This window comes from Bos javanicus, chromosome 11 (assembly GCF_032452875.1).
Source record: "Bos javanicus breed banteng chromosome 11, ARS-OSU_banteng_1.0, whole genome shotgun sequence".
Classification (NCBI taxonomy): domain Eukaryota; kingdom Metazoa; phylum Chordata; class Mammalia; order Artiodactyla; family Bovidae; genus Bos; species Bos javanicus.
Genome location: NC_083878.1, coordinates 96,097,176 through 96,124,121, shown reverse-complemented (window position 1 = coordinate 96,124,121; position 26,946 = coordinate 96,097,176). Strand labels below are relative to the sequence as shown.

General features: G+C 43.2%; 1 protein-coding gene across 11 annotated transcripts in view; it reads left to right on the top strand.

The window, feature by feature from the left end:
* The window catches only part of MAPKAP1 (MAPK associated protein 1), a 232,357-nt gene that overhangs the window by 134,542 nt on the left and 70,869 nt on the right, over positions 1-26,946 (top strand). For 10 of the 11 annotated variants that reach the window (XM_061433515.1, XM_061433511.1, XM_061433516.1 and 7 more), the window contains one exon: positions 3,939-4,048. In XM_061433515.1, the coding sequence (XP_061289499.1) occupies positions 3,939-4,048 (110 nt within the window). Of the gene's footprint in view, positions 1-3,938; positions 4,049-23,951; positions 24,236-26,946 lie in introns of those variants that run through there. The other variant, XM_061433519.1, reaches the window with a different exon arrangement.

The window sequence follows — 26,946 nt, the reverse complement described above, 5'->3', positions numbered from 1 at the left end:
TGTTGCCTTCCAACTTGCGTTCTGATTCCAGCTCAGCCCCTCTAAGTAGAATCTGAGCTTCTTGGATACAGACCTGTGCTCCTCCTTCTTCACTGTCCCCACCACCTCTAGGTTCATGTCTAGTGCAGAAATGCTTGTGTCAGGTTAATGCAGGTATAAAAACTTGCCTCTGGTAACCAGGTGGCTTTGCACTGGGACAGAGCTGAATTCCTCAAGTGAGTAATCTTTTTTTAAAATGCCCATATGTTTTTTTCAGTGGTTACGAGACTTGACAGGGCCTAAGTTGGAACTGACTGAAGCATTCCTGGCAGCATTCAGTCAGCTCCCTGAGGTGGCGCCTCGTCCTGAACCCACCACCAGCAGCCCAGGGGGCCGTGGAAGGGCAGCTGCTTTGGTCCAGTGCCCGCCCCTAGAATGCCCTGCACGGGCAGAAGAGAAGCCATCTGTCCACGAGGGAGGAGCAGTTTCTGAGCTAAGAGTGGGTTTGTAACCCATCCATCTGTCCATCCACCCGCCTGTCTGTCCAAGGCCGAGTCATCCCCAGCACGGCTTACCACCCTGAGACTGGAACACAGTGCCGTGTGGAAGGGAGGCAGGGCTGGCACCTTCCTGCCTGCTGCACACATTTCCCCCCGAGATCATCCTCTCCTCCGTCTCAGACCCAGTGCCCAACATTAAATAAAGGCAGCTTTAAAGGATGTATTTCAATAGACATTTTAGAAAGCCCATAAAAAACCCTGGATATGAAGAAATGAGGCATAAAACCCAGGCTGTTTGGAAGTCAAGCTGAAAATTGTGGTAGCAAGCCTCCATATCCATTTATTAAATGGGAACATCACATAACAGTTGCACCTCCATGGATTCTAAGAAGCACCTCGATCCAGTCCCCTTGGTGTCCTAGAAACATTTTAAGTCCCGTAGACTTGGGACAGGATCCAAGGTAGGCGTTCTGTCTGGCAGGAGAGGAGCAAGTGGAGTGCGAGGCTGACCCAAAGAAACTTTCATTAAGTCCGGCTGAGCATGCAGGACGCAGGGGTCACAACCTCTTTCTCCTTTAAAAGGTGCTGGTTTTCGCCGCTGCCGAGCCCCTGCGCCAGCGCCCGCACACTCGAGAAGGCACATTCCGCGCCAAGCCTGCCCCTTCCCTCCACTGTTGTTTTCATTTTCCTCTCATGAACCCTGCTACCCTGGCTGCAGCGCGGAGGCTGTAAAGGAAGATGGAGAGCCGAGTTACCTCAGAATGATCACTATCGTTAACATTCACGGGTGGTTCACTTATCATTCCTGACTGCACAGACATGGCAGCCGCTCGGAAGCGTCCGCAGGTGTAGCATGGTGATACATATTACATTGTGCCACAATGGATTTATGTATTCTGTAACAAAAGAAAAGTGTAATGAAAAAATACAGAAGGTAATCCTTTATTCCCCCACCACGCAATTTATCAGTAATGCCGGTGGATGATAAGCGTCAGGGATTTCCTCTGCATGCTTTAACCTTGTCACCCAGGTACGTTTTGGTAAAATGACAGAAAAATACAGACGAGGGATTTTCCTCCGTTCAAAAGTCTTTTTAAAAGGACACTTTTAATTTATGGAAGTTAGTCCCAACACAAGGCCTCCTTTCGAGCTTTTAGTCCGCCTTTGCTGAAAAGATAAACGTATGGTTGTGAAATAATGCTATCAGCCAGCAGCAGATTAGGCGAGAACCGTGAGCAATTTACAAGCCAACTGAAATCTGCAAGAGTTGAGGTGAAACCCGGAGCAGCTGGAAGTTTGCAAGATGCAGCCCAAGACTAGTTTGCAAGTACCCGAGAACTGGTGTTCCCTTTTAGGTCCTCCTCATCCATCGCCCGACATATTGTCACAGATGGAGCGCATACTGACTTCCGAGGAGAAAGCAGGGGAAGGCAGGTCTGAACGCGGACGATTGGCGTTTGTTCCAAACACACACTGGCCTGGCGCCAGAGCAAATACCCACAAGTTTATAAATGCACCAGGCACTTTACATTTCAGAACTCTTGCCAAAGTATCACTTACTACATCGCTCCCTAAATATAGTTTTCAAAAAAAAAAAAAAAAAGCTATTTCTTATTTTGCTTTGATCAGTAAAATAAACTTTTAAAAATTGTTCTGGGATGGGGTCCAGCTTCTGAGGTAAAGAACGGCCGGGGCTCAGGCATGATTCAGTAACAGAGTGTTCAGTAAAATTAGCTTGACAGTTCTCAGGCCTGCTGTTCGATAGCAAGAACTTGACCAAGTTAAAATGGATGATCGTGCTGGCTAGACCAGCATCGGGTTTTGCTTTTTAACAAATGGAATGTCAAGGATTAAACAGCAAGCCGTATGGAGAGGGAAGGGGGTGGAGATGTCTTTGTATTAGGGAAGCAAATTGGGTCCTTGGTTTTGAGAACAGCTCCCATCTCCTGTGGAAAGCCAACCACCTGGTTGGTTCCAAGCTGGGTTGAAGGCCCCTTCCCAGCCTGTCCTACCATTGGGAAGCTTTCCCGTGGCTTAGCTTGGGGCTTGGCTTTTCTTTCCGATTTCTTGTCAGTATGAAGTTCTGCCATGTTTTTTGGCTGTGTTCCGTTTTGAGATTCTTGGTGGGGAAGTGGGAAGGCAACCAAACTCCTTGTGGCAATTCCCATGTTCCGTAGTTGGAAACTTGGGTCCCATTTGTTACATGAGCTGCTTGGAATTGGCCTGTTTTGTTTCTGTGCCCAAGCATAGTGAGTAGTGTTTGTGGTACTTGCTCTTGCAATTAACGGTCTTAGTGAAGTTATATCTCACCCAGGGATGGGCTTCTTTTTCAAGGGTACTTGCTCCTTACCAGTTTTTTCCTGTCTAGATGACCCTGCACCCCAAATGTGATTGGCTAGAAGCTTATAAGTAGTGTTATTATTTTGTCTTGTAGTTATTTACTCCAGCTAATATTTTGCTTGACCTTCTAGGACTAAGTAGATTAAAACATGACTACTGAAGTATACAGACTCTGGGGTTTTGTTTTTTTTTTTTAATTAATGCTTCTTTATTTATTTGTTTGCCAGCTAGGAGGAGTCTTTGTTTTCCTTATTCTGAATTGCTTTAGGCTATCATATCCACCCCTGTGCCCCCCACATTGGGTTTCCCAAGTGAAAGCGTTAGTCACTCAGTTGTGTTCTACTCTTTGCGACCTATGGACGGTAGACCTCTAGGTTCCTCTGTCTATGGGATTCTCCAGGCAAGAATACTGGAGTGGATAGCCAGTCCCTTATCCAGGGGATATTCCCGACCCAGGGATCGAACCTGGGTCTCCTACATTGCAGGCAGATTCTTTACTGTCTGAGCCACCAGGGAAACCCAGGCTTCCCAGGTGGCCCAGTGGTTAAGAATCCATCTGCGAGTGCAAGAGATACAGGAGACACGGGTTCAATCCCAGGGTCAGGAAGATCTTCTGGAGAAGGGACTGGCTATCCACTCCAGTATTCTCGCCTGGGAAATCTCATGGACAGAGGAGCCTGGCAGGCGACTGTCCATAGGAGTGGAAAGAGGTGGACACAAGTGACTGAGCACACACACATGCACCCCACATTTCCCCTCCAGGGCTCTATGAGCTTTATATGATGGTAGTATCTGCCTGCAGTGACACCTACTGACACAAGCCATGTGTATCATTTGTTAGACCTTGCTATAGGATTTTGCTAGTAGCCCACACAGACCAACTGGATTCATTTTAAGATAAACAGAAAAATCTTCCCTAATTCTGCCCTCTCTTTCACTTGAAACTGTTCATATTAGAATGCTTTTCTCTCTCTCTCTCATTAGAAGTAGATTTATAACCCATTTTTTAATAATTGACACTTCAGTGTACACTTATTAATACTTAAACTCAGTGAAGACTGCATTCACATCCCTTTGGCTGAATATTGGTGATGATTTAATATTTGTCTTTTCCTGCAGAAATGCTGCTCACGGATTCTCCCTTATTCAGGTGGACAACACAAAGGTCACCATGAAAGAAATCTTGCTAAAGGCAGTGAAGCGAAGAAAAGGATCCCAGAAAATTTCAGGTGGGACAGTTAAATCACATCCTGGCAGTAGAAGCTTAACACTTAGTTTAAAATGCTGGGTGTGGGTGTGCATGTAGGTGGGGTGTTTGATGGCTGGCTGGATTGGTTCAGATATCATTGCTAGGTTCAGTTAGCAAATGTACAGCAGAAAGTGATTTTTAAGCTGCCCTTGGGCCCAAGGAAGGAATTGGGTCAGTGGCATATGTGAGAATATTGTGTTCATGTCACTTATGGAAGCTTCTTCATTAATTTGTGATAGATTAAGACAAAGCTACTTGAGCTAACTGTTGGTTGGTGTAAAGCTATGTAGAAAAACTGCTTTTAATTTCATGTCTTCACATAATTTTCCATGGAGGAAACTTCTGGTTGCTAGTGTTTGGGGTATGGAATAAAACATTTTTTCATTTTTATCAAATGAGAGCAACTGTAAAAAAAAACAAAAAAACTTTTTTTAAGAAATCACTCACACACAAATAGCTGTTAATCACTAATTCCTTATTACCGAATGTTATACAGAAAATAAGCTGGTGGTATTAGCTGTAATATTTAAAGGGTACAAGAAAAGAAAATATTCCCAGTATTGAGAAATAGCTCAAAGATCTATCATTCCATAGCCAACTTTAGTATAAATCTGCCTGTCTGTGACATGTCAAATATCTGAGCTTTGTAAACAAATGAGACTTCTTAAACACGTTTGGCTTATGTTTCAGAAAGGGCAAAAAAGTGTGGCTCAGGTTGAAGAAAATAGTTTTGTGTTCCTTTTAAGGGGAGGAATATAATCTGTTCCAGATTTAATTAGCTATCTTCAGATGAAAGCTGAAGTTTTAATAAAAGTTAGAAGAGATAACACAGTGAAGGACACGGATGAGCTGTCTCAAGGCCATATTCCAGGGGAACGATAAGAGCTGTAAAAAATGGCAGAGGAGAGCAATTGAATGGAGCAATGAAAATCTGATTCTCATAAAAAAGAGAGAGAGAGAGAGATACTGGTAGGGGCGGTTGTAGATGAGACCTGCTAGCGTCTGCAAGCAATTTGGATGCTTGCCAGGAGTCATTGTTCACCCTCGGCTGTGGCGGCTCCGTCCAGATGTGCCAACTGCACGTTTCGGCTTTTGCCAGCTGACTGCGCCGTTTGATAACCAGCTCTCTGGATGCCCATCACTGGCCGCAGAGATAGAATTAAATGATGATGATCTTCCCACAAGTTGGGAGAGGAAACAATGCATATAAATCTTGATTTCATCTCAGCATGAGAAGTCTTTATCCATCATCACTCATAATGAACAAGTCGTTAGCTGGGATGAATGGTGTTCTGGTTTTTCCAAACACCTCTTTTGTTCATTTTTTGGGTGACTTTTATCCATTGCGTGGGGGTCAAACCTCTTTGCATTTAAGAGATGATTGAAGAGGCATAGCTTCTCCTTCCCAGGGGAAGGTAGATATTTGGGGGGTTCTAGGTGCCAATCTAATAGCATTTAAACAGCTTCAGTTATTTACAAATGTTAAATGAGCATTCATCTACCTTTAGGATCCTGGTCTTTTCCTCTTGTTTTTGTTCCTAAATTTTTTGTATACTAGTTTATGACATACTTATTATATTCTAAGATAGCTTTATTCTGAATTGCCCAAGAGGAGGTAGAACTAACTTTTTTCACCTTCTTAATAGAAATTCTGCTGTTGCAGATTTTTTTAGATCATGAAAGCTCATGAACTCACTGCCATAAGCTGAACCAGCGTCTTTCCCTCTGTCTCCAGCGTCCCTGTCCAATTCCAGACCTATTTATCTGTGTCCATCTCCAGCAACCACGGTTATCATACACACATTTATTTATGTTCACCTTTGTGCACACGTCCCTGCTGTTTCCATCAGAATCTTTGCCATATCACTGGTGAAGAGTTTGGACTTGTTGTCTGAAGAACAGTGATCTGCATTATTTATTCCTTTTCATACTAGAGAAGTCAATTGAGATTGATGCATTTACATAAATTACTGTCCATTTTCTTGATCCAAAAGGCTTTTAAAAATAAGAACCTCTTTCTGTTGCTTTGTTAAGTCTGGTCTCAGGAAATAGAAGGATCTCCAGTTTGGAAACTGGATGTTTATTTAAGGTTAGCTCGATAAAGGCAGAGTATGTTCTGTGTCTTTGAACTTTGTATTGTGTAGTGGACTTGTTTTGGAGGACGATTAATGAAGAGGAAAATCCTCCTGTCATAGAGAGAAACACAAGTACATTTACTTAAAAAAATAAAGTCTGTTAGTGTTCACAGTTGGCTATGAAGTACTTGTTACTTACCCATCCTGACACCTAAACTTAGTCATGAACTTGGTGGCAGGAGATGCCAGGTTAGAGACTCTCATTCTGCCCTTCCTAAGCCTCTCCCACAGGGACCTGCTCAGTCTTTGCAAGAAGGTGTCTGCCCTGCCTGGTGTCTGGCTCAGCCCTCTCTTCAAACAGCTTTCACCAGATTGAGCACAGAACAATATTTGTCTCTGCTACTCTTATTTAACTTAAAGTGAGAAGGGAGAAATACCACTTAAGATTAGACAACATGTTCCATGTGGGGTCAAGAGTTCTCACACTATTTGTGCATCAGTGGTTAGTTGTACTAGACCAGGGTCTCAGAATTCCTTTGCTGGGCTGACAGTGAACTTGAGCTGCTTCCTCACAGACCTTTAACATCGCTCATCTGTTTTTTCCAACTGACCATACAACTCTCTGTTTAATGATAATAAATTGAGAACTTAAACTATTTCTTTATTAAATCAGCCTGTGGGCTTAATGACCATCCTAGTGTTTAAATACTCTGTTGCCCTTCCCTCTAGCATTCCCTCACCAATTTTCTTTTATTGAAAATCAGAAGATGGTAGATACTTGAGCAAAAGAATTCTTGTTTGTTTAGGTAAATAGCTTTGTCAATGGAAACCTTTAGGGTTTTATTATAAAATATTTTGCTTTTTATGGATAGAATATCATTACAGACACTTATAATGATCTAAAATTTTGACTTGCATTATTTGTAATTATTTCATCAAGTCATAACTATTTATGAACACTGCAGGGTTTTGCTATTAATATTCATGTACTGAACTTATAGTAATCTTTTCACAGTGTGTTCCAGTCAGTTCTCTGCTAAGGCCCATTTTTTAAGCCCATTTTTAAATGTCTCTTTTAGATTCTCTCTCCGGCTTTTCATTTTATTACTGACCTACTTGACATTTGGAATCTACCTGCATTAGCAGAAAAATCCCGCTGTTTAAGAAAATTATAAATGAATAATGTGGTTTTAGAAGAATTAGGAGAAACCTCTTTACTAACTTTAAGTTGGGTGGGTATGTTTTCGACATAATGAAGAATAGCCTGTCAGATCCCTTTATTTAATCAGTAAAAAATACTAACCTGTTATTTAGTGAGTAAAGGCTTTATTTAGTTCATCAGGTTCTCTTTTTATCAGGTTCATCCTCAAAATCAGTAATGAGCTTCTTAGTATTTTGTTGTTGTTTAAAATATTATTACCAGTCTCCCAAAGTATAATGTTGGGTATGACAGAGGCAGTTGAGAAATGAAGGTAGATACAAATTCAGTTTTAACATTGATGCAGAAATATAAGTATCTCTGGATCTACACAGAGAGAAGGCTTTGAAGTAGGTTTTTCTAAGCAGAATAGTTTTCTGGCTCTGTTTGGAGGTGTTCTTTATCATTTGCTGAAAGATTGAACCAGAAGCATATTAACTTTTTTCCTTCCCCCCTGTCCGTTCTTGCCTTTTAATGTGAAAGACAATTTTTTATTAGTCTGAGGATCCTTTTTGAAAAGTTCTTGTAATATTGTTAATAAGACTTATGGCACTCATTGCTACTTTTCTCGTACAAAATTTCACCTAGAATTTGAGAGAGAAATGTTAGCTTTGTCAAGTGAACTCCCTCTTAACTTCTCCATTTGGAGGCACAGACCACATTGTTGATTGCTAACTTACTGTGTTTCCACTTGACCCCTAGAATGTCACCAAGGGGATAGTCTAGTCTAGGACTTCTCAAGCACTATTCCCTAAAGTACCACGAGGAGCAGAGAGGCGAGTGAACGTCCCACACAGGGTGTGTGGGGTTCTGGTCTGAGGGACAGCCAGTGATGACATCATTGGATTCTCAAGTTTTATCTTAAAAATTCATGTAAGATGTAAATATCCGTACTGTATTTGTAGCTGTGTGTACATTCACTCCTCATGTCCTCCCCTGGGTCAGACCTGTGCTGGGGGCCGGGAGACAGTGGTGAAGCAGACCTGTAGGGCCCTTGCTGAAGAGGAGCTTAGGGGAGAGTAAACGGAAGGGGCTGAGAGCTAGAAGTTGAGAGGCAGAGGTACTCACTGCCTTTCCTAGGATGGTCAGGAAGTTCCGCTCAGAGAAACTGACATTTGAATTGTGACCTCCACACTGAAGCGGTGAAGAGTTGGAGAAGGGCAGTATCTTTCAAAGCCTTGCTGTTAAAGGCATACTGCTTTAATATAAAAAGAACATTTCCGTTTACTTTGCAGTTAGTTAACTCTCTGCTCCCCTCAAAAAAATTGTAGTGAAAATGATCATTGAATTCTTCCCTGTGCTCACTTCATACATCATCTTAAACATAAGCGAGTCTTTCCTTTTTTTACCTCCAGAATATATCCTAAATTCAATCTTTTCCATCTTCATTGAATGAGTCCAGATCACCGAGACCTCACCTGGACAGTCGAACCAGCCCCTTGGCTGCTTTTTCCTGCCTCTGCTCTTGGCCCCTCCAGTCTCTTGCCTACAAAGCAGCAGATAGAGAGGTTTTTTAAAAATACAAATCAGATCATATTTGCTCCATACCCTTCAATGACTTCCAGTTGCATTCCGAATAAAATCCAAACTTCTAACCACTGTGAAATACACTGAGGCCCAAAGAGGGAATGGGACATACGGAGGAAAGAACTGGAAAGCAGTACAGAGTTGATGGTTGCAGTATGACAGAGAAGCACAGATCAGGCCCAGAGCCCGGGAATCCGAGGTGTGGACTCACAGCCTGTAACCTAATACAGACCTGCTGGAATAGACTGGCAGCACCTGGGTCAGTCTCTGACTCTCTCCCCGCCACCTCACATGAGAGGCCTTACTTTCAGGCCAGATAGGCCTAGACAGTTATATACAATACTACTATTAAGAATGTTTTAAGGGGGTTTGTGTGTCAAGGAGAAACTGATCCTTCTCCAAGATCTACTCTAGCAGGGTTAGAGCTGATTTATTGAGTGCCTTTGTGTACTTAGAGCATCTTGTTTAATCTGCACAACACCCCTAGATGGGAGATCTTATTGTGCCTGTTTTATAGATGAGACTTTAAAAATGATAAAAAGTGGGGGAAATGTGCATCTTAGAAATAAGGAGCTGTGATAACTATATGTGTAATCATACACTTTCCTCTCTCAGCCCCCGTTTCCTCAGTTCTTAGAGAAGTTAAAGTTACCCAAATTGCCCCAGTAAGCAAATGACAGAATCTTAAATTGGAGCCCAGACTTTTTTGACCTCAAAGCCTGTACTCTTTTTATTGCACCATGTTGCTTATTAGAACCCTAATGGGAGAACAAATTTAAAATTCTGTAAACAGAAATGTTCATTGATTCTAAGATCTAAATGCACCAGGGAAGTGCAGCATTTAAAGGAACCCTGTGGTGAATCTGGATATAAAGCCAGGAATTCTTTTTGTAATTGCACAGTTTATCTGTATTGGTGTCAGTTTTAATGTTTTATGTCTAGCTTTCTTAAAGCAACATACACCTGTCCTGAGCTACCCTATGGAAAAGGGAAGCCCATATGTTTTAGATGGAGTAGGGTTTTTAACACTCTCCTAAGCTAAAGAATCTTCTGGCTGTAAAACTGAACAGAGTCCTGCTTCTTGTGTAACTGTAAAGACAGAAAAACCCAGTTCACCTTCCTTCTGTGGAAGTAGTTTGCCAGCCAGAAACACAGACAGGTACTTTCCTTATGTTGTAGCAAATAATCCTCTTTTTAAAAAGGAGAAAGAAAAGGTAAATAGGACTGTTTAAATGTTCTTTGTCAAAAGGGCAGTAATTTCTGCAGAAAACTTCTCCTCCTAAAAGAGTAAGTAATCATGCAGATGTCACTCACGTGTAGGAGTTGGATAAGAAAGAAAGACCTGATGCTTGGTGTCCAGTGACCCAGTGGGAAAATGATACAGTAAATGTGGACTGCCAAGATGCTCACAAGTCAGAAGTGGCCCCTGCAAGGAGCTTGGAGTTAAATATTCCCCCTGCCTCCTTTCTCTGCCTCTTTATCTTGTGGTTTCATCTCACCTGAGCCTCCCCCTGTCTGGAGTGCTCTGCGGCTCCTGATGGATCTTCTTGAGTATAGAGCAGAGCACATTAAAGATGGCATTGCAGTCAACTATTTTATCCAGAAAGCCTGGAAATTTAGAGAATTTATGTCAAGCAAAAATCTTTTGGAACCACTTTAGAGACCCAATTATTTTAGAACGGTGTTATGAGCTCTTGCAGCCGCCACATCAGAAAAATTCGAAATATATCATTCACCAAAACTACGTTTGACCAGCATTTACTCTTCCTACTAGTTGCTAATCTTTCAGAAGTTCCTTTTCCATCACAAAATCTATTCATTCACCCCATCTGGGGAAGTCACAGGCATGGATTAGATTAAAGGGGAAAAAAAAATGGAAGGAAGAGAAAAGACAAAGACTCCCAGCAAGCTCCGTGAGGGTAGAGGGGGCGCATGCATTCTGGAGTCAGGGACGTTTCCCGGGACCCACTAGGGACTAATTCTGAAACCCCGCTAATTTAATAATAGCACTTCAGGAGAGAAGAAAGAAATAAATACTACTATATTAAATGTACATATGGATTTTAAGCTGTATCCTGATTTTTAAAATATTTTAAAATGTATTTTAGAGTAAGAAAACCAAATGTGTCATCACGTACGTACTTTTCTGAGCTTTCCTTTCCTGAGCTGTAACATCCTGAGAGGATGAATCAGGGGCACCATACAGAGGGCCTTGTGTGCCCGAAAGCTCCGGAAGGCTCTGAGACACCCTGCTTAGTGCAGTGACTGTCGTCCAGTGCTGCCTGCTCCATTCCAGCCACCGTATGAGAAGTCAGGTAGAAAACCTGACGTGGAAACAGACTCAAAAAGAGAGGCACTAGAATATGGTACATGAGCTACTAAAGCAGCACAGATAAGAGAGTGCTTAAAAACTGCTGGCCGAGGCAGCGGTCTGAGAAAAGATACTCTGGAGTAAGTAATTTGACAACTTTTTTTTGAAGATTAACTAGGACTTTGCCAGATGGATAAGTGAGAAAAACATGCCAGGCAGGGGTATTCTGAGGTATAGTCACAATACTCCAAATTTCTCGAGCAGGGATGGGGCAGAGGATAAGCTGCTAGGCAGGGCCAGAGCCGATCAGACCAGGCTTCTACTTCTGCTCAAAAGTAGAAGTCCATTGATTTATTGGGGGGCAGTTATGCCGAAGGCACTGTGTAGGCACCAGGGATTTCACAGAAGCCAAGAACTGGTCCTTACCCTCCAATTGCTTACTGTTTAGTTGGGGAGAGAACCAGGCATTCCCAAGGCCATGCAAGCGCTGAGTGGAAACAGACATAGGACCTGGGTGCACACAGTGGAGGGGAAGCCCTGGTCCAGTGTCAAGAAGTCAGGGAGGACTATCCTAAGCAGATCCTCCAGCTGAAACCGGAAGGTTGAGTAGAAACTGGCCAAGTGAGGAGGGTTGAGAACGAGCTCTTCAGCAGGAAGAATGAAGTAAGAGCCCTTTGTGCCTTCTGGAAGCTCGGGTGGCTCAGTACAGAAGCGTGGTGGAGTAGGAGGAGCTGGGAAGGTGGCGTGATGCGGCTCGAATGGTCGTTTGGGACCAGATCATGTTTGTAAGCTGCTGAATTTGAATTTTATTTTGATGGCAGAGGTGAATCATTGGAAGGAGAGCAATATAGTCAGAATTTCTTTTAGAAAACATGCTATTGTATAAAAATGGATTTGAGGACATGAAACAGGAGGCTCTAGAGGACTCTGTCCAACAGGCGCCGGGTATGGAGACAGTGGGTGGTGCTCAATTCAGGAGGCAGACGGTGGACACCACGGTAAAGTTTCATTTCTTTTATTCAAGCTGAACGCACAGTTTAGGGAGAATTGAAAAAGCTTGGAGCTGCCACCAGGTCTCCTGGCTTAATATTTAAACAAGGTGGTGGCAGAAGATAGGCTTTTAAAGAATTGTGGTCTTTTTTTAATAAAATTAAATACGGATTGAAAACAAAATTCCAACTTTTTGGAGTTGTGTGAAGTAAAAAGTGAAGGTTTCTTCTTTGTTGTGAACCATTTGGTTTTTTATTCACTTCACATGCAGGTCTACATATAGTCTGTAAGTTTCCTGTGGGCAGGACCCTGTTTCACGTTTTTCTTTAAATCACTGAATACCTAACATCTAGCAGAATGCCTGTCAAATAGAGGACACCAAAAAAAGTTTAAGTGAACTCATGAAAAATGTATCCATGTCATTTAAAAATAACACCCTGTAACAGATATGCTTTTGCTTTTTTTCTTTTTTAATTCAATATTGTGTCATAAGCATTCTTCTGTGTTAGAGTGACCACTGCATTTTTATCTTTTTAGTTAAATTCATTTAACTTAACTTTCCATTGATGGACATTCCAATTATTTCCAAATTTTAAGTATTAAAAAAACATGCAGTGAGCAATCTTGTAGGAACATTCATTGTATATTTTTGCTAGGTTTTAAATATGGGATTGTTTGTCAGAGGTTTGTTTATTTAAAACGTTGGGAAAAATAAACTTCCCTTCAAAGTATCTACCCGTCCTTTGACACTCCCAGAGTACGTGCGAGCGCCTCTTTCCTCACCTTGTTCCAGCACTGGATGTCGTCAGTCTTGAACTTTCGCCAAGCTGATGGTTGGCAGTTAATAGGTTGTTTTAATTTCCATTTCTAGACTCTAACATAATGAAGCATTTTTAAAGTTTTTATTAGTCACTTATCTTCTAAAAGATAGTTCTTATGTCAGTTAACTGTTTTAGTGGGAAGGATTGAGAGGAAGTCTAATTTCAGAAAACTGTTGTTAAGAAATGCCTCCATAGTTTAGATACAGTTGTTCCCACCCACCTACCTCTTTCTTGCCCACACAGATGCACACGCACACACACCCTAATATGTAGAGAAAGGCATGCATCCAGGCCAGGCCACTTTGCTTGTTGCCGCCTGGCCATTTGTTCACCAGCAAATCTTTGTTTTTTTTTCCTGTGTTTAGAGAGAACTAGCTGGTAATTCACAAGACTGCACTTCACCTTATTTGATACTTTTTGTTATTACCTGCTTGCTTTGTTATCAAACCTAGTTTAAAAAACAGATTTTTGGTTAAATAGTTTTAGTTTGGTACATAATATGCAGTACTTAGAAAATGCATCATACTGGAAATCAGAAATGTAGACAAAAAAGCTGTCACCCCTTAAGAGGTGTAATTTGGGGAGGCACGTTGCAGGATGCGTCTGGCAGCTTCATGAACAGCACCAGCACCAAGGGCAACTGCAGGGGGTTAATGGGGACCCTGCATCATTCCTTGCCGTGTGCCTGGTGAGTAAACTCCTACAAGTTTCTGGGAATGGTGGCAAGTGAGGAAAAGGCTGCAACCAACAATCAGTGTCACAAAGTGGGGATGACTAATTCACTGAGGAGATCGTTGAGACAGATGTTTAATTAGCTGAAGTCAGAGTGGATAAATTGGGAGAGGACTGCCTATGCAGAGAGATGCCTTTTTCCCTCATCTCTCATTTAACTGTGGGGTTTTTTTTGTTTTTTTTTTGTCCTTACTGTTTTTGAAGATAACATCCTCAGAAACAGGGGGGAGCAGAAAAGAAGGAGTGGAGAGAAAGTAACCTTTGTTTACACTTACTGAACAGTTACTGTATTCTGATATTTTTGTATTTAACCTTTACAGAAGTCTTGTGCGATGGGCATTATCTCCTTGCTGTGATCGAGAAAACTGAAGCTGTGTGCGTGCATATTGTGTGTGTTTATGTGTGCATACTCGTGTGTTACTAGTGAGTAAAGTAGATGAGATATGAACCTAGACCCCTTAATTCTTGAGCCCATTTTTTTCCTGTACCACAGTTTCTCGGGAACACTTAAAATGCAGTGCAGATGAGGGAACTTTCTGGAGTAAAGGTATTGACAGGAGCTGGTGTCACACAGGTGTATACATTTGCCACAACTATCAAATAGTACTTGTAAAATATATGTGTTTGATTGTATGTAAATTTTACCAAAATATTGAAAAGATTCTTAAAGAATTATTGAAAACCAGTTACTGTTAATCACACTAAAGTACTCAGGTGTGACTGTACTGACATCTGTTCCTTACTTTGAAATACACTTTTTAAAAAAAGATGGACTGAGGGATAGATATATGATAAAGCCAGTACAGTAAGGTGTTAATTGTAGGATCTAGGTGGTGGTCACATGGATTTTCAGTGTACCTGTCTTTTAATTTTTTGTGGTTTTAAAAAATGTTCATAAGAAAATAGGAAAGAACTCATTAAAATGTAAGAATATATGATTTAAATTCTGCTCATATTGACATAAATTTCTGAACTTACAAATATACATCCTCATGGCATAGAAAACACTAATATTCTTTTTGTAGGATGCTTTATCTTTCATTACTTCACATGTTAAATGATACCTTTGAGGTCACAGTTTCTTCCATTGACCTTTAGTTTTAAGTAGCATGTGGAGTTATGAATGTAATAATTGCTACCACTCATTGAATGTTCAAACTTTGCCAGGCAGTCTACCACTTTTTAAAAAGATCATTTCAACTAACCTTAAAACAACTATTTGAATTGGTTGTTATTTTTGTTTTATAAATGAGAAAGCTAAAGCTCAGAGAAGCTGCAGGACTGGTCCTAGGTCACAGATAAGCTGGGAGCCAGGGCTTGAATCCAAGTTTGGGCTCCTAACCACAGTGTTGTCCTTCCTGGCAGAGGTGACAGGGTCCCTGGCTCAGTGGGGGCAGGGTGCTTTCCTCCCAGCTTCAGCTGATGAAAGCTGATGACAGCATGATTCGTGGAAGGAGCGTAGGCTGTGGAACCAGCTCAGCCCAAGTTCCCAACCCAGCTGTACCTTTAACACCAGCTGTGAAAGTAGGCAAGTCAAACCTTTCTACCTCAGTTATCTCTTCTGTCAGTAGGGGCAATCCTGTCTACCTTGCAGGGTATTGTTGTTTTGACTAAATGCATGTAAAGCACTCAGTCTGTAGGATGCATTCAGTGAGTGTCATGGCCTTTATCCCCACGGCCACAGCCACACTAGGCATACTGTAAAACCTGGCTTTTTAGGTTGTGACTTCTTTCCTACCCATAGGGCTTGGCCTTTGCCTGTGCTTTTTGTTTTTCCAGTAAATTAAGTTTATAGAGAGCTTGTACCTGTAGAAGAACCAGTCTTTGAATTTGTTTGGATGTGGATCTGCCGGAAGCACCTTTTACATGGAACAAGGAGAAAACTTGACCCAGAGCGTCAACTCTAATTGTTTTTGACTAACAAAACCCAAACTATATATATCGGGGTGGCTTAATGATCGGGGCTCATTTGTCATATAGCTTATATCAGCAAATTTAATTTACTCCAACAAAGATTCTAGAGACAAAGTGAACAAACCATCATTGCCTGTACCATACATGTTTACAAGCGACTTTTAAAAGCCCCTGTATTAACAGTGAGTAGCTCACAAAGGCTATTGCTTCTTCTCAGAAAATATTTAGAAGAGGAAACAGAATTAAATACCAATATGATTTTTGAGTGAATGACTACAGACAGAGAGGTTTGGGGTACTGCCTCTGCCCTTTAATTTCCCCCACCAAGAGTCTTGATCTCCCCCAGGGGAAGTAGAAAGCCCCCTTGCTTCTGCTGAAAGCCCTGTTTCTTGGGGCAGGCCATTAGTGTGTTTATCCTGTTAGGAGCTGCAAGGGGAGCTCTTCCTCTACCAAGACTGAATTTAGCCACCTGAAAAACCATCACTTTAGAACAGTTGCCCCTCCACAGAAGACTTCTCCAAGACCAGCCCAGGGACCTGAGACACCTACTCCTTCCTCACGGCTTTCTGAGGCCTGACCGTGGAGCTAGTCTTTCCCAATAAGCAGTTTAATAGACAGTGTTCACAGTTTCAGTAACTACTTTCCATAACAAGCTTTTCCTTTTTGAGTAAAGGCACAAATACTGGGCTTTCGGCAGCAGCTCCAAATATTTTCAGAAAAATGGTCTTCAGTGAGGGTGTTCCTTTTTCTACTATACCTTACAATGACAATAATGCCCAGAGACAAAGATGACTTACAGTCAGGAGAAGACATCAGGAGTGGCACTGGGAAGCAAGTCTGGGGAGAATGTGTTGGCACCTACTTCTCCATAGCTCCTGATCACAGCAGGCCAGTCGGCAAGTTGCAGAGACTCCACTGTGCCAGCAAACCAGTTTTTCCAACAGAAAGACAGTGAGATGTGATTAAAACCCAAGTGCTGCAAGAGATATTAGGTGGTCTGTTGGAACTCCTCAATCTTCCCTTAAACTGTCACCACATAATTATACAAATATCAAATCATAACCCCAGCTTCCTCCACCCTTTGCTCTTGGCATACTGTGTTTAATAGAACAGTGTGAATTAGGATGAAGTTAAGACGAAGTGTGACTTAAGTCTGAAAAATCCCAAGGGTCCTTCAGGCCCCTTGAGCACAGTGTTTTCCACACCAGATCCATCACTCAATAAATGTTGATGGAATCTCTGCTGCATTGCAGGCATTGGAAAAGAATGACCAGGCCTCTTCCTCGAGAGCTCTCGTCCCAGTGGGGAGACAGCCAATAAAATGTAAGCAAGCCAACAAGATGCCTCTGATAGAGGGTCTCTCTTCCAGCCTTTAGTCTGCCTACTTTCTGACAAAAAGGAGTTCTGTGAGACCCAGTTTTGTCATTTGAAGGGAGCACATCTCACCCTTAAGATAGGGCATTGCCTCGGCCTTTCCATTTCAGTGGGTCATTTCCATGCACCTCCTAATTGGCTACCAACACCACTCTCTGGTGCAGGAAGAGGTGTACAGGATAGCAGGGGCTGAGTGAATTCATGAGCACTGAGGGACCCATTCAGGTCCACAGTGGAAATTGAGAGGCACCGGCCATATCTCAGCCTTGGAACCGCTAGAGAGACACTGACCCTCGGCCACTCAGCCTAGCATCAGAGGGTTCCTAATACGTCAATCTTGCCAGGTGTTGGAGAGTCCCTACCAAGTCAAAGGATGAGATCCCTCCTTTCCTTTGGGAGAAGGTTTAGGATGGGGGCAGTGAGCTTTCACTGGAGTCAAATGGAGGCCCTTCATGCAAAAGAATGGGTTCCTTTTGGTTTACCAACACCAGACCTCAGCACCACTATAGGTGGCCCGCAGTTGGTGGCTAACACGTGTTGTGGAGTGAGCCAAGGAGAAGCAGCGAGAGCCCATCTACGGCCCACAGCTGCGGCTCTCCCTCCAGCCCAGGCCCAAGGCTGCTCATTTCCTATTTAGGAATGGACTCAGTGCACTTTGACTATTGGAGGTCAGACTTCCTTCAAGAATCAGATCATCGAATGAAAATGTAAATATCCTAAAAATGAAACGCAGCGCACGTCAGTTGAAATTAGTGTTGCCTTCCAGGTTTCCTCACTCACTTGGATCTCTAATGAGTCCTGTGGGAGCCAGAGGAGTATGCCAGAAAGTCATTTTAAGTATTGATGATCAAGTAGGGAGGAGGAGGCTACTGCCCACGCTGTATCACAGGAAAATAAAATAGAATAAAACAAACACGCTTCCAAAGAGGGGAGGGAAAGAGACCACACACTAAATCTTCATCTTCTCTAGCAGCCATTAAGAGGTACTGTCTGATACTTATAATAATGTCTAAAACAACTGAATAGGAATGCTAAAAAGGAATATAAAAGTCAGCACCAGAAGAAATAACCAAAAACATTTAAGCTGACTGCCTCTAAGGACAGACTCAGGGATGGGCAGGGGATTAACTGCTTTTTGTTACAGGACTTGTAGTATTAGAATTATAAAACTGTAGATATAGGTTACTTTGATAAGAGTAAGAGTAGTTTTTAAAATTTGTAAAAAAAAAAAAAAAAAAAAAAGGCTTTCAAATTCTAGAGCTTAAAAAGCTTTCTCTTGGGGTACTCTTTCTGCCCCCTTCTGATGCCTATGTCAGAAGCTTTCTCTGTCTCCTTTATACTTTAATAAAACTTTATGAAGAAAAAAAAAAAAAGCTTTCTCTTTCTGTCTCTTACTTATGTGGACTTTCTCTACTTGGAAATTTCCTGTTTCCCAAAAGCCACCGTCCATTTCATTGTGCTGGATGTCAGTTTCCTGTGAGAACATCGTTATTAAATAGTTGCATCTCCAAACCTTTTAAGACCAAAACGTTATATGAGTGTAACTTACACTGTGATTTTGCCAACATCTTGTCTCTGTGACCTGTATTTTCCGTAGGTTAAAGCAGAAACTATTAGCTGAGTTACTCTGTCCCATTCTAAGAGTGACTAATACCTCAAATATAAATGAAAACAGCTGCTTTTCCATAACATTAGACTCCCAAACAGCTGTCACATGTTCATTTGGACTGTTTTTTCCTTTTTTTTTTTTTTAAATCGAGACAAAAATGAGTTTACTGGATCTATGAATCGTTTAAGTCTGTCGTCTAACTTCCGTGGAGAGGTGGCAAAGAGGTCATAGGAAGGCCCATTGAGCTAGAATGTAACTGTCCCAGTTACATTCTTACAATGAAAACCCTGTGATGAGACCCTTCTTCTGTGCCAGGAGCATAAGGTCTGTAAGGGCCTGGCAGGGCTGCTGTTCTCCGGCTGCCTTCGCCAGTGAGCCGAGGCCTCCCAGCCGTTGTTCCCTCTCCAGCTGAAGAGACTGTGGAGTGCCACCCGCTGTCTTCCCAAAGCCTGAAGCTGCACGCTGTCCTCCTCCACAGCCCTTGGGAGGGTTGCTTTCAGGGTGTGGCTGTTACTAAGCAGAAGCAGGCCTCCCTTACTGGCTTAAAGCTCACCACCACTGCGAGTTGGGTGACCGTGGGCACGTTGTCCTCCCACTCTCGAGTTTCTTGCCTTAGTTTGATCTTCAATAAAATAAAGTCACAGCTAGATCACAGGCTGCTTGTTGGCAGTCTTAACTGCAAAGCTTAATCCCTGGGTTCTAGAAACATCTCCCTGGTTTCCACTCCTGCTCCTGTTACTTTTTTTAGCTGTTCGGTAAGTCACTTAGCTCCTTTGAACTTCATTTTACTCTGTGTGCTTGCATGCTCAGTCACTTCAGTCTTGTCCGACTCTTTGCAACCCTGTGGACTGTAACCCTCCAGACTCCTCTGTCCATGAGATGGGCCAGGCAAGAATACGGGAGTGGCTTGCCATTCCCTCCTTCAGGGGATCTTCCCAACCCAGGTATCAAACCCCACACCTCTTGCATCTCCTGCATTGCAGGCAGATTCTCTACCCACTGAGCCACCTGGGAAGCTCTTCCTCATCTATAAATAAGAATATTAATAGTATTTTCTTCATGGCATTGTTTAGAGAATTCGATAGAGATCCATATCAAACAGCAAGCACTTAGCTGTTATTATTTTATTACTCAATAAATATTAGTTCTGTCCCTTCCCTCAGTTTCACTGTTATGAGACCCAGTCATACTCAGAATTTTGTGATAGCACATGTTTTTTATGTGTATGACTGCTTCGAGTCTTGGTTCGGTAGAGACTCTAGCTGCTAAAGAACCCAGCTCAAATTTAGTCCACGTTAGGTATGGCCCAGAATGTGTGCATCTGTCTGCCCAGCTGCTCATTTGAGCTTTTCCAGGGGTCTGAGGCCCCTTGTCAGAGCAGCACAGCATCAGTGAGAACATAGGCCTGCACATGTAGGAATGACCTGGCATTCCTCTGGAGCACTCTGCATCTGGGGCTGGATATGCAGAAGGGTTAAAAGCTGGAGAAACTTTTGTCATAAATTTTGTCTTCAGCGGGACTTCCCAGGGAACATCTGACATTAGCAGAGAGGAAACGCTGATTGGTCTCAGAGTCAGCTGAAGGAGACAGGAGCTGCCGCAGAAGCTGCTGGATTTACTGTTATTAGCAAGGCAAATGGTGAGCCAGCAGGGCAGCCAGCTCCCAGATAATAGATCTAACAAAAGGGAAACCTCCCAGAAAGGAAAATGGCTGGCAGCCATGACTCCTCTGCTGCCATTTTTTCCATTGCTTTTACCTTTTTGTTTCGTGTATTTAGCACAAGCAGGAGCATATTTTAACATCTTAGGTTATAAGTCACAATTGGCTTAAAGTAAAACAGCTTCCTACCTGTTTGATAGCTTCAGAGTTGAACATTGTAAAGAGTGCAAAATTGTATTAATGTAAAAATAAATAGTTGTCATTTATTGAGCACTTACTATGTGCCAGGCTCAGTGCTTTATATACATTATTATTTCATCTGTAAAACAACCTGTGAGTTAATAATTACCATTATCTCCAATTTAGAGATGAAGAAACAGTATTTACAGTCCTTGAGTAATTTTCCCAAGGTCTTTTTTTTTTTAGCAAGGTAACATTCGTTTATAACATTTTATGAGTTTGAGTACATTATATTTCTACTTCTGTGTACAGTACAGCAAGCTCACCACCAAAAATTTAGTTTCCATTCATCACCATACAGTTGGTGCTCTTCACCTGTTTTGCCCTCCCCACCCCCACTTCCCCTCTGGTAGCTCCTGTTCTCTGTATCTATAAGTTTTTGTTTGGTTTGTTCATTTACTTTGTTATTTTATGTTTGTTTTTAAATTCCACGTATGAGTGAAATCGTACAGTATTTGTCTTTTTCTGGCCGACTTATTTCACTTAGCTTGATATCCTCAAAGCCCATTCATGTTGTTGCAAATGGCAGGGTTTCATCTTTTTTTATGACTAAGTAGTAGTCCTGTGTGTGTGTGTGTGTGTGTGTGTGTGTGTGTCCCAAGATCTTAAAGCTTGGTGGAGCTGGCATTTGAGCCCTGGCATTAAGGTCTTACCCATCTAATGGAAGATACTGAGACAAGAGCCCACTTGGGTATTATGGATCCAGACAGGATACTAGCTAAGAAAAGTGCTTACTAAAGGCTTGTGTCCTGACTTAAAGCACAGCCCTGGTTGGTACAGAGGTGGTTAGAAGGAAGGTGGACAGGCAGAGAGGAACTGGATTGGCAGATGGAGCCCATCTGTGAAGGATCTGACTCCCCAGAACAGTGAGCAGGGTAAATGGGCGGTCGATACCCAAGGACTAGACGACTAAGGGGGAACCACAGGCAGCCAGGACCAGGAAACAGATGATGTTCAGCATCCAGGGACAGCAGTACAGGTCCTGTCCTGATAGAGTTAAGTCACAGAGGCAACAAGGAAGCAAAAATCCTACTGTCAAAATGACCTCTAGGAAAAAGATTCTGAAAAATTCCTGTCAAAGACCAGTATTCTGTGGTTTTTCATTGAATTGAAATACAGCTAGCTTTTTTCTCTAGCATTAGAACAGATGAAAACTTAAAAGTACATATATTTAAATACTAAAGTCAAATTTGACACCGAAAGAGGCTCACACTGTAAGGGAACTGGAGAACTAAGACACCACCATCTACCCAATTAATTCATTTAGTCACTCGTCACACATTTACCAAGTCCAGTAGTTGCAAAAATAAATTAGACTGTTGCCTCACACTCACTGCCCATTGGGTCACAGCAAGTAGAATTCTCCAAACAATTTCAGGTATTGTCTTGGTCATGTGTCCCCTGTCTTTTTCCCCTCATTTTTGTCAAGCACGTGTGATTGAATTCAGATAAATTAAATGTGTATTTATGAACACGGAAATCCCGGCAGGTGGGTAGCATCAAGGCAAGCAGGATTTTCAGAGAGGCGCACTGAGAACCTGGTGGGACCAGGCCTGGGGGCAGGGTCCTGGGCAGGGCTGGGCCGAGATCAAGAGCAGTGAGGTACTTGAGTGAGACAGGAAGTCCAACACTAGATGAAAAGAAAGGAGGTCTTGATTTTGCACTTTGGCCTGGGATTGCAAAACTCTTGGCCTAGAGCAGAGCCCAGAGGTGTGAAGTGGTACAACTTGTCCCGTTGTAGAGCCCAGATTATACCTAGGGGCTAACTGTAAGGGGGTGGGGGGCGGCGTTGACAGACTGGAGGGACAGGCAGCATGGGTGAAGGGAATGGCCCGGCAGTGACGTGGAGGTGGGACACCATGAGGTGTGTGCACCAGATAGTGAGGAGATGTGTTTGGCTGGATCACAAAGAACATAGAAGAACAAGAAATTAAGATGGATAGACGGTTTGGAGAGTAGGCTGAGGAGTTGGCCATGGGGAGGTTGTGAAAGAATTTTTTTTAATTGGGGTTTATTAATAGTTGCCTTACAATAGTGTGTCAGTTTCCAACGTACAACAAAGTGAATCAGCTATGTGTATACATACATCCTCACTCTCTTCAACCTCCCTCCCACTCAGCCCCATCCTACCCATCTAGGTAATCACAGAACACCGAGCTGAGCTCCCTATGCTATATGGCAGGTTCCCACTAGCTAGCTACTTTACACATGATAGCTTGTGTACGTCAATCCCAATCTCCCAATTCATCCCACCCCTGAAAAGGATTTTAAGCATGGAAGAGATAACCTTCAGAGTTTGACTCCAGAAGGCACCCTTTGATGAAAAGGTAGGGTAATGGATCGCTGGAGGCAGCTTGGGAGACCGTCCCTTGGGCTGGGTGATAAGCATGCCAGGAAGACTTGGTGAGTGGATAGAGTCTGTGGAACTTGGGGCTGACCTAATGTCAGCAACAAGGAGGACGGCTAAATGAGAAATATTCCAAACTTGAGGGGCTTTGTTCACTGTGCCAGACCCTCAAAGGCCAGAATCAGTCTGCTTCGCCTTTCCGTCTGTCGTGTCTAGCCCAGGGCATGGCACGTGGTATAATGAAGTTGCTCAGTCGTGTCCGACTCTTTGCGATCCCATGGACTGTAGCCCACCAGGCTTCTCTGTCCATGGGATTTTCCAGGCAAGAGTACTGGAGTGGGTTGCCATTTCCTTCTCCAGGGGGTCTTCCTGACCCTGGGATCAAACCCAGGTCTCCCACATTGCAGTCAGACGCTTTACCCTCTGAGCCACCAGGGAAGCCCAGGCACGTGGTAGGAGTTCAGTAAATGTTCAACAAACGACTGAGTTAATTATTGGGAGGCTCATGGTATCATCATTGGAAACCCAGTTACAAGGAAAAGGTTTGAGAAGAGAAGGTTAATGAGTTTACAGTTAATTGTCTTATAAAATTAGAAGCAGAAAAGTGCTCGGAGTTCTCTCCCTTCCCACAAAAGGCAGGCCCAAGCCATCCACTGTCAGTGGTGCTTCCTTGGGGGAGTTGGTGGAGACCCCTAAGAAACCTGCAGCCTGCTGTCCCGCCCAGGGCTAGAACCCCTTCCACCAGGGCCATGGGCGCCAGTTTTGTTTACAGAACACCGTCACTCCAGGGGCTTCACTGCGTCTGCTTAACAGCCTGTCAGGTACGTGCAACTATTACCCTCATGTTACAGAGGAGGAGACGGGTTCAGAGAGGGTGTTATTCACCCAAGCCAGTCTCTGGTATAAGCAGCTTTGAGTGTGAAGCCCCAGATTCCACTGTATCATAACATCTGGTGATGGAGAACAGTTGGCCCTTAGCTTGCTCTCCATTGACTCAGGTTGGAGTCCCTGCTTTTATATGGTTCAGAAAAGGCTGCAGACAAATAAGTCTCCTTTTTGTCTGTTTCTTTTGTTTTTGTTCTTAGGTGCTTGTGACTAAATTCACTAATTTCACTGGCTGTCAAGGCTGTGTTAAGGAAAATGGGTTTGAACTGCTGCGGTTTTTGAGTTCTGGACTGAATGTCAGAAACCTTTGCCATCACGGGAAATTCTGTCACTCTGGATTTACTATCTGTTCCCCACAGCTGAATTCCTCAGCAGTGTGATTTAGCACCCTGGCTCCCCATCAACCAGTTTTGGCATTTATTTGAATGCATTACCCCACTGGTTTCCATAAACTATTTTACAATTGTTTAAAATAAATGACTGTTTATTTCCACAAAACCATCTGTATTTCTTTACAGAGCAACAGATAACTGTATGTAAAATTTGGTAATGTCACAGTGACTTGAGTTAAGAGAAACAGATTGGGTTGAAAAATTGGACGCTAAGGGACAGTGTTAAAGGTTTCCATTCTCTCTAACAAGTGATATCTGGATTTGAAGGAAGAAAAAATATTTCTTTTTTTTTTACAAGTAACATCTGGCCTCCTTTCTCCAAAGGGAAGTACACCCACACCAGCTGGGTGGGGATAGATTATGGACTCTAGGACTTCTCAGGGTGGCAGAGTGTCTGGCCCTGCACCACCCTCCCTGCCTGAACTGATGTGTGGAAGGCTGCTCTCCAGTGGCTTCCAAGCCTTTTCCATGTTCTGAAGTTTTAGGTTGTCCAGGCCCTCCCTCTTCTCGTTCTGATGTTCAGACACAGTTGCTGTGGCTAGAGAAGAAGGGCCTGGATGAGGAAACAGACTGACTAAGAGGTAGGACTGGCCTGGGTCAGTGGGGGTCTTCTGTTCTCCAGCCAGTATCCAAAGCAGCCAAGTGGCTCAGCTTTAGCCACCCTAGCTCCATCCATCCCCAGGAAACCCATTCAGGTTTGGGGCACTGCTGGGAGTCTCCAACCAAAGGGGACGTTTGGAATCCAATGGAGGTGGAGCTTCGAGTCAGATGGTTTGGATGGTGGGCAGGCCAGCTGAGCTTTAGGTTCATCGTCAAGTACAACCATCCTGGTGCCTCAGCCATTCTGGGAATGCAGGACTGTGGAAATGTGCTCCCCACACCCAGTGGCCATGTGGAAAGTATGAGAGACAGGCCCATCCAGAGATCTTTTTAGAATGAGCCTCATAAAGAAGTCAGGCAGTGGCACCTGGGCAGAACTTTGACTCCTCGAGTAGGAGAGCGTGAGTGCTGGAAGAGTGAAGTAGAGATCATTCCAGACAGAGGCACAGTGGGTTGACACGGCCTAGTTTTAGAGGATATTTCTAGATTACTATGTCATTAGGTGGGAGGTGGAGAAGAGGGAAATGAGACCAGCGTGGCAGACCTAGAGGTTGCAGCCCCTTCTGGAGAGCTAGAAACACCCACTTCTCGCTCTGTCTCTCTGAGTGCTGCTTGGAAAGCAGAAGCGGCAATCCAGGCATGTGACTTAGTGGATCCTTGGAACAACTCTGAAGAGCTAGGTTTCGTTGTTATCCCCCTTTTACAGATGTGAAAGTCAGGCACAGAAAGGTAAATTGCTCAGGGTCACACAGCTAATAAGTGGTGGAGCTGAAAATTCAAACCCAAGCAGTCTGGCTTACAGCTGTTAAACCATACCCTCTCAAATGGTTTGGGGGTCAGGGAACCCCTGGACAGACACACACACATACACACACACACACACACACACACACACACACACAGTTGAGCCTAGAGCAGAAATCAGATCAGACCTTCTCCCTACCCCCGGCTGCAGGGATGGACTCCTGACACCCACCTCGTCTCAAAGCCTGAGCTGAGGAAGGTGTCAGGACTGCCCCAGGAGGGGGTTGAATAGGCCAGACAGACAGTATGGGATCCCTGTTGGTTTTCCATAATACTGTCTGGAATCCACAAGGAGGACAGGGAAGGTATGGGGTGGGCAGTGTGACCCTCAGTCTGTGGTCATTGGCTCTCTTTGGGAATCGTCTCTGGGCACTAGCAGCCAGCCTCAGATGCTTGATTCATCTTCACTTTTGCTGCTCAGCTCCTTTGAACAGCTCCGGAAACCTCTGGGGCCCACTCCATGGCTTGACTTAGGACCACGGGAGCTGCTAAACAGGCTCTGTGCCATTTTAGTTCCTGGCTCTCCAGCAACCACTGAGCCCACATCATCTGAAGGGAGGCTCCAGGGGCCTCAGTCCCTAGTCTGGTCCCGCTGGAATCATCGCTAAGGTTATTCAACCTCATTTTTTAAAATTGGATTTTTAATTACAGTGAAAGTCACTCAGTCGTGTCCAACTCTTTGTGACCCCATGGACTATACAGTCCATGGAACTCTCCAGGCCAGAATACTGGAGTGGGTAGCCTTTACCTTCTCCAGGGGATCTTCCCAACCCAGGGATCGAACCCAGGTCTCCCTCGTTGCAGGCGAATTCTTTACCAACTGAACCACAAGGGAAGTATTACTAAAATATGCCCTCTGTGAAAAAGTCAAACAAGATAGAAATCTGTAAAGAAAGCAAAAGCCTTCACCTTTGCTACTGCCTCACCCTACCCCTGATATAATTCTAACGGAATAACCTTGAGAACAGTTTGACTCACAGCCTTCCAGATTATGTTTGTATGTGTATGTGTTATCAACAAACATGTGTGCACACACACATGTAAATAATACACATATGCAGCTGGGGTTTTACTTTGTTAAAATGGAGCATGTGCTATACCTTCTGTATCTTTTTTAAATTTAATAGTATATCAAAGTAATCTTCCCATGTCTTATTAACTTAAGCTTAATTTTTTAACAGCTCCATAACATCCCAGTATACAGATATACTGTATTTACTTTCTAGTTTCCTACTAGAGGGTATTTAAATTGTGTGTACTTTTTAGTATTAAAACAGTGCTACAGTGAACATCTTTGAACACACATCATCATGTGCTTGGAATCATATTTCCTAGGCTAGATTCCTTTGTGGGTCATTGTTGTTCAGTCACTCAGTCACGTCCAACTCTTTTGTGACCC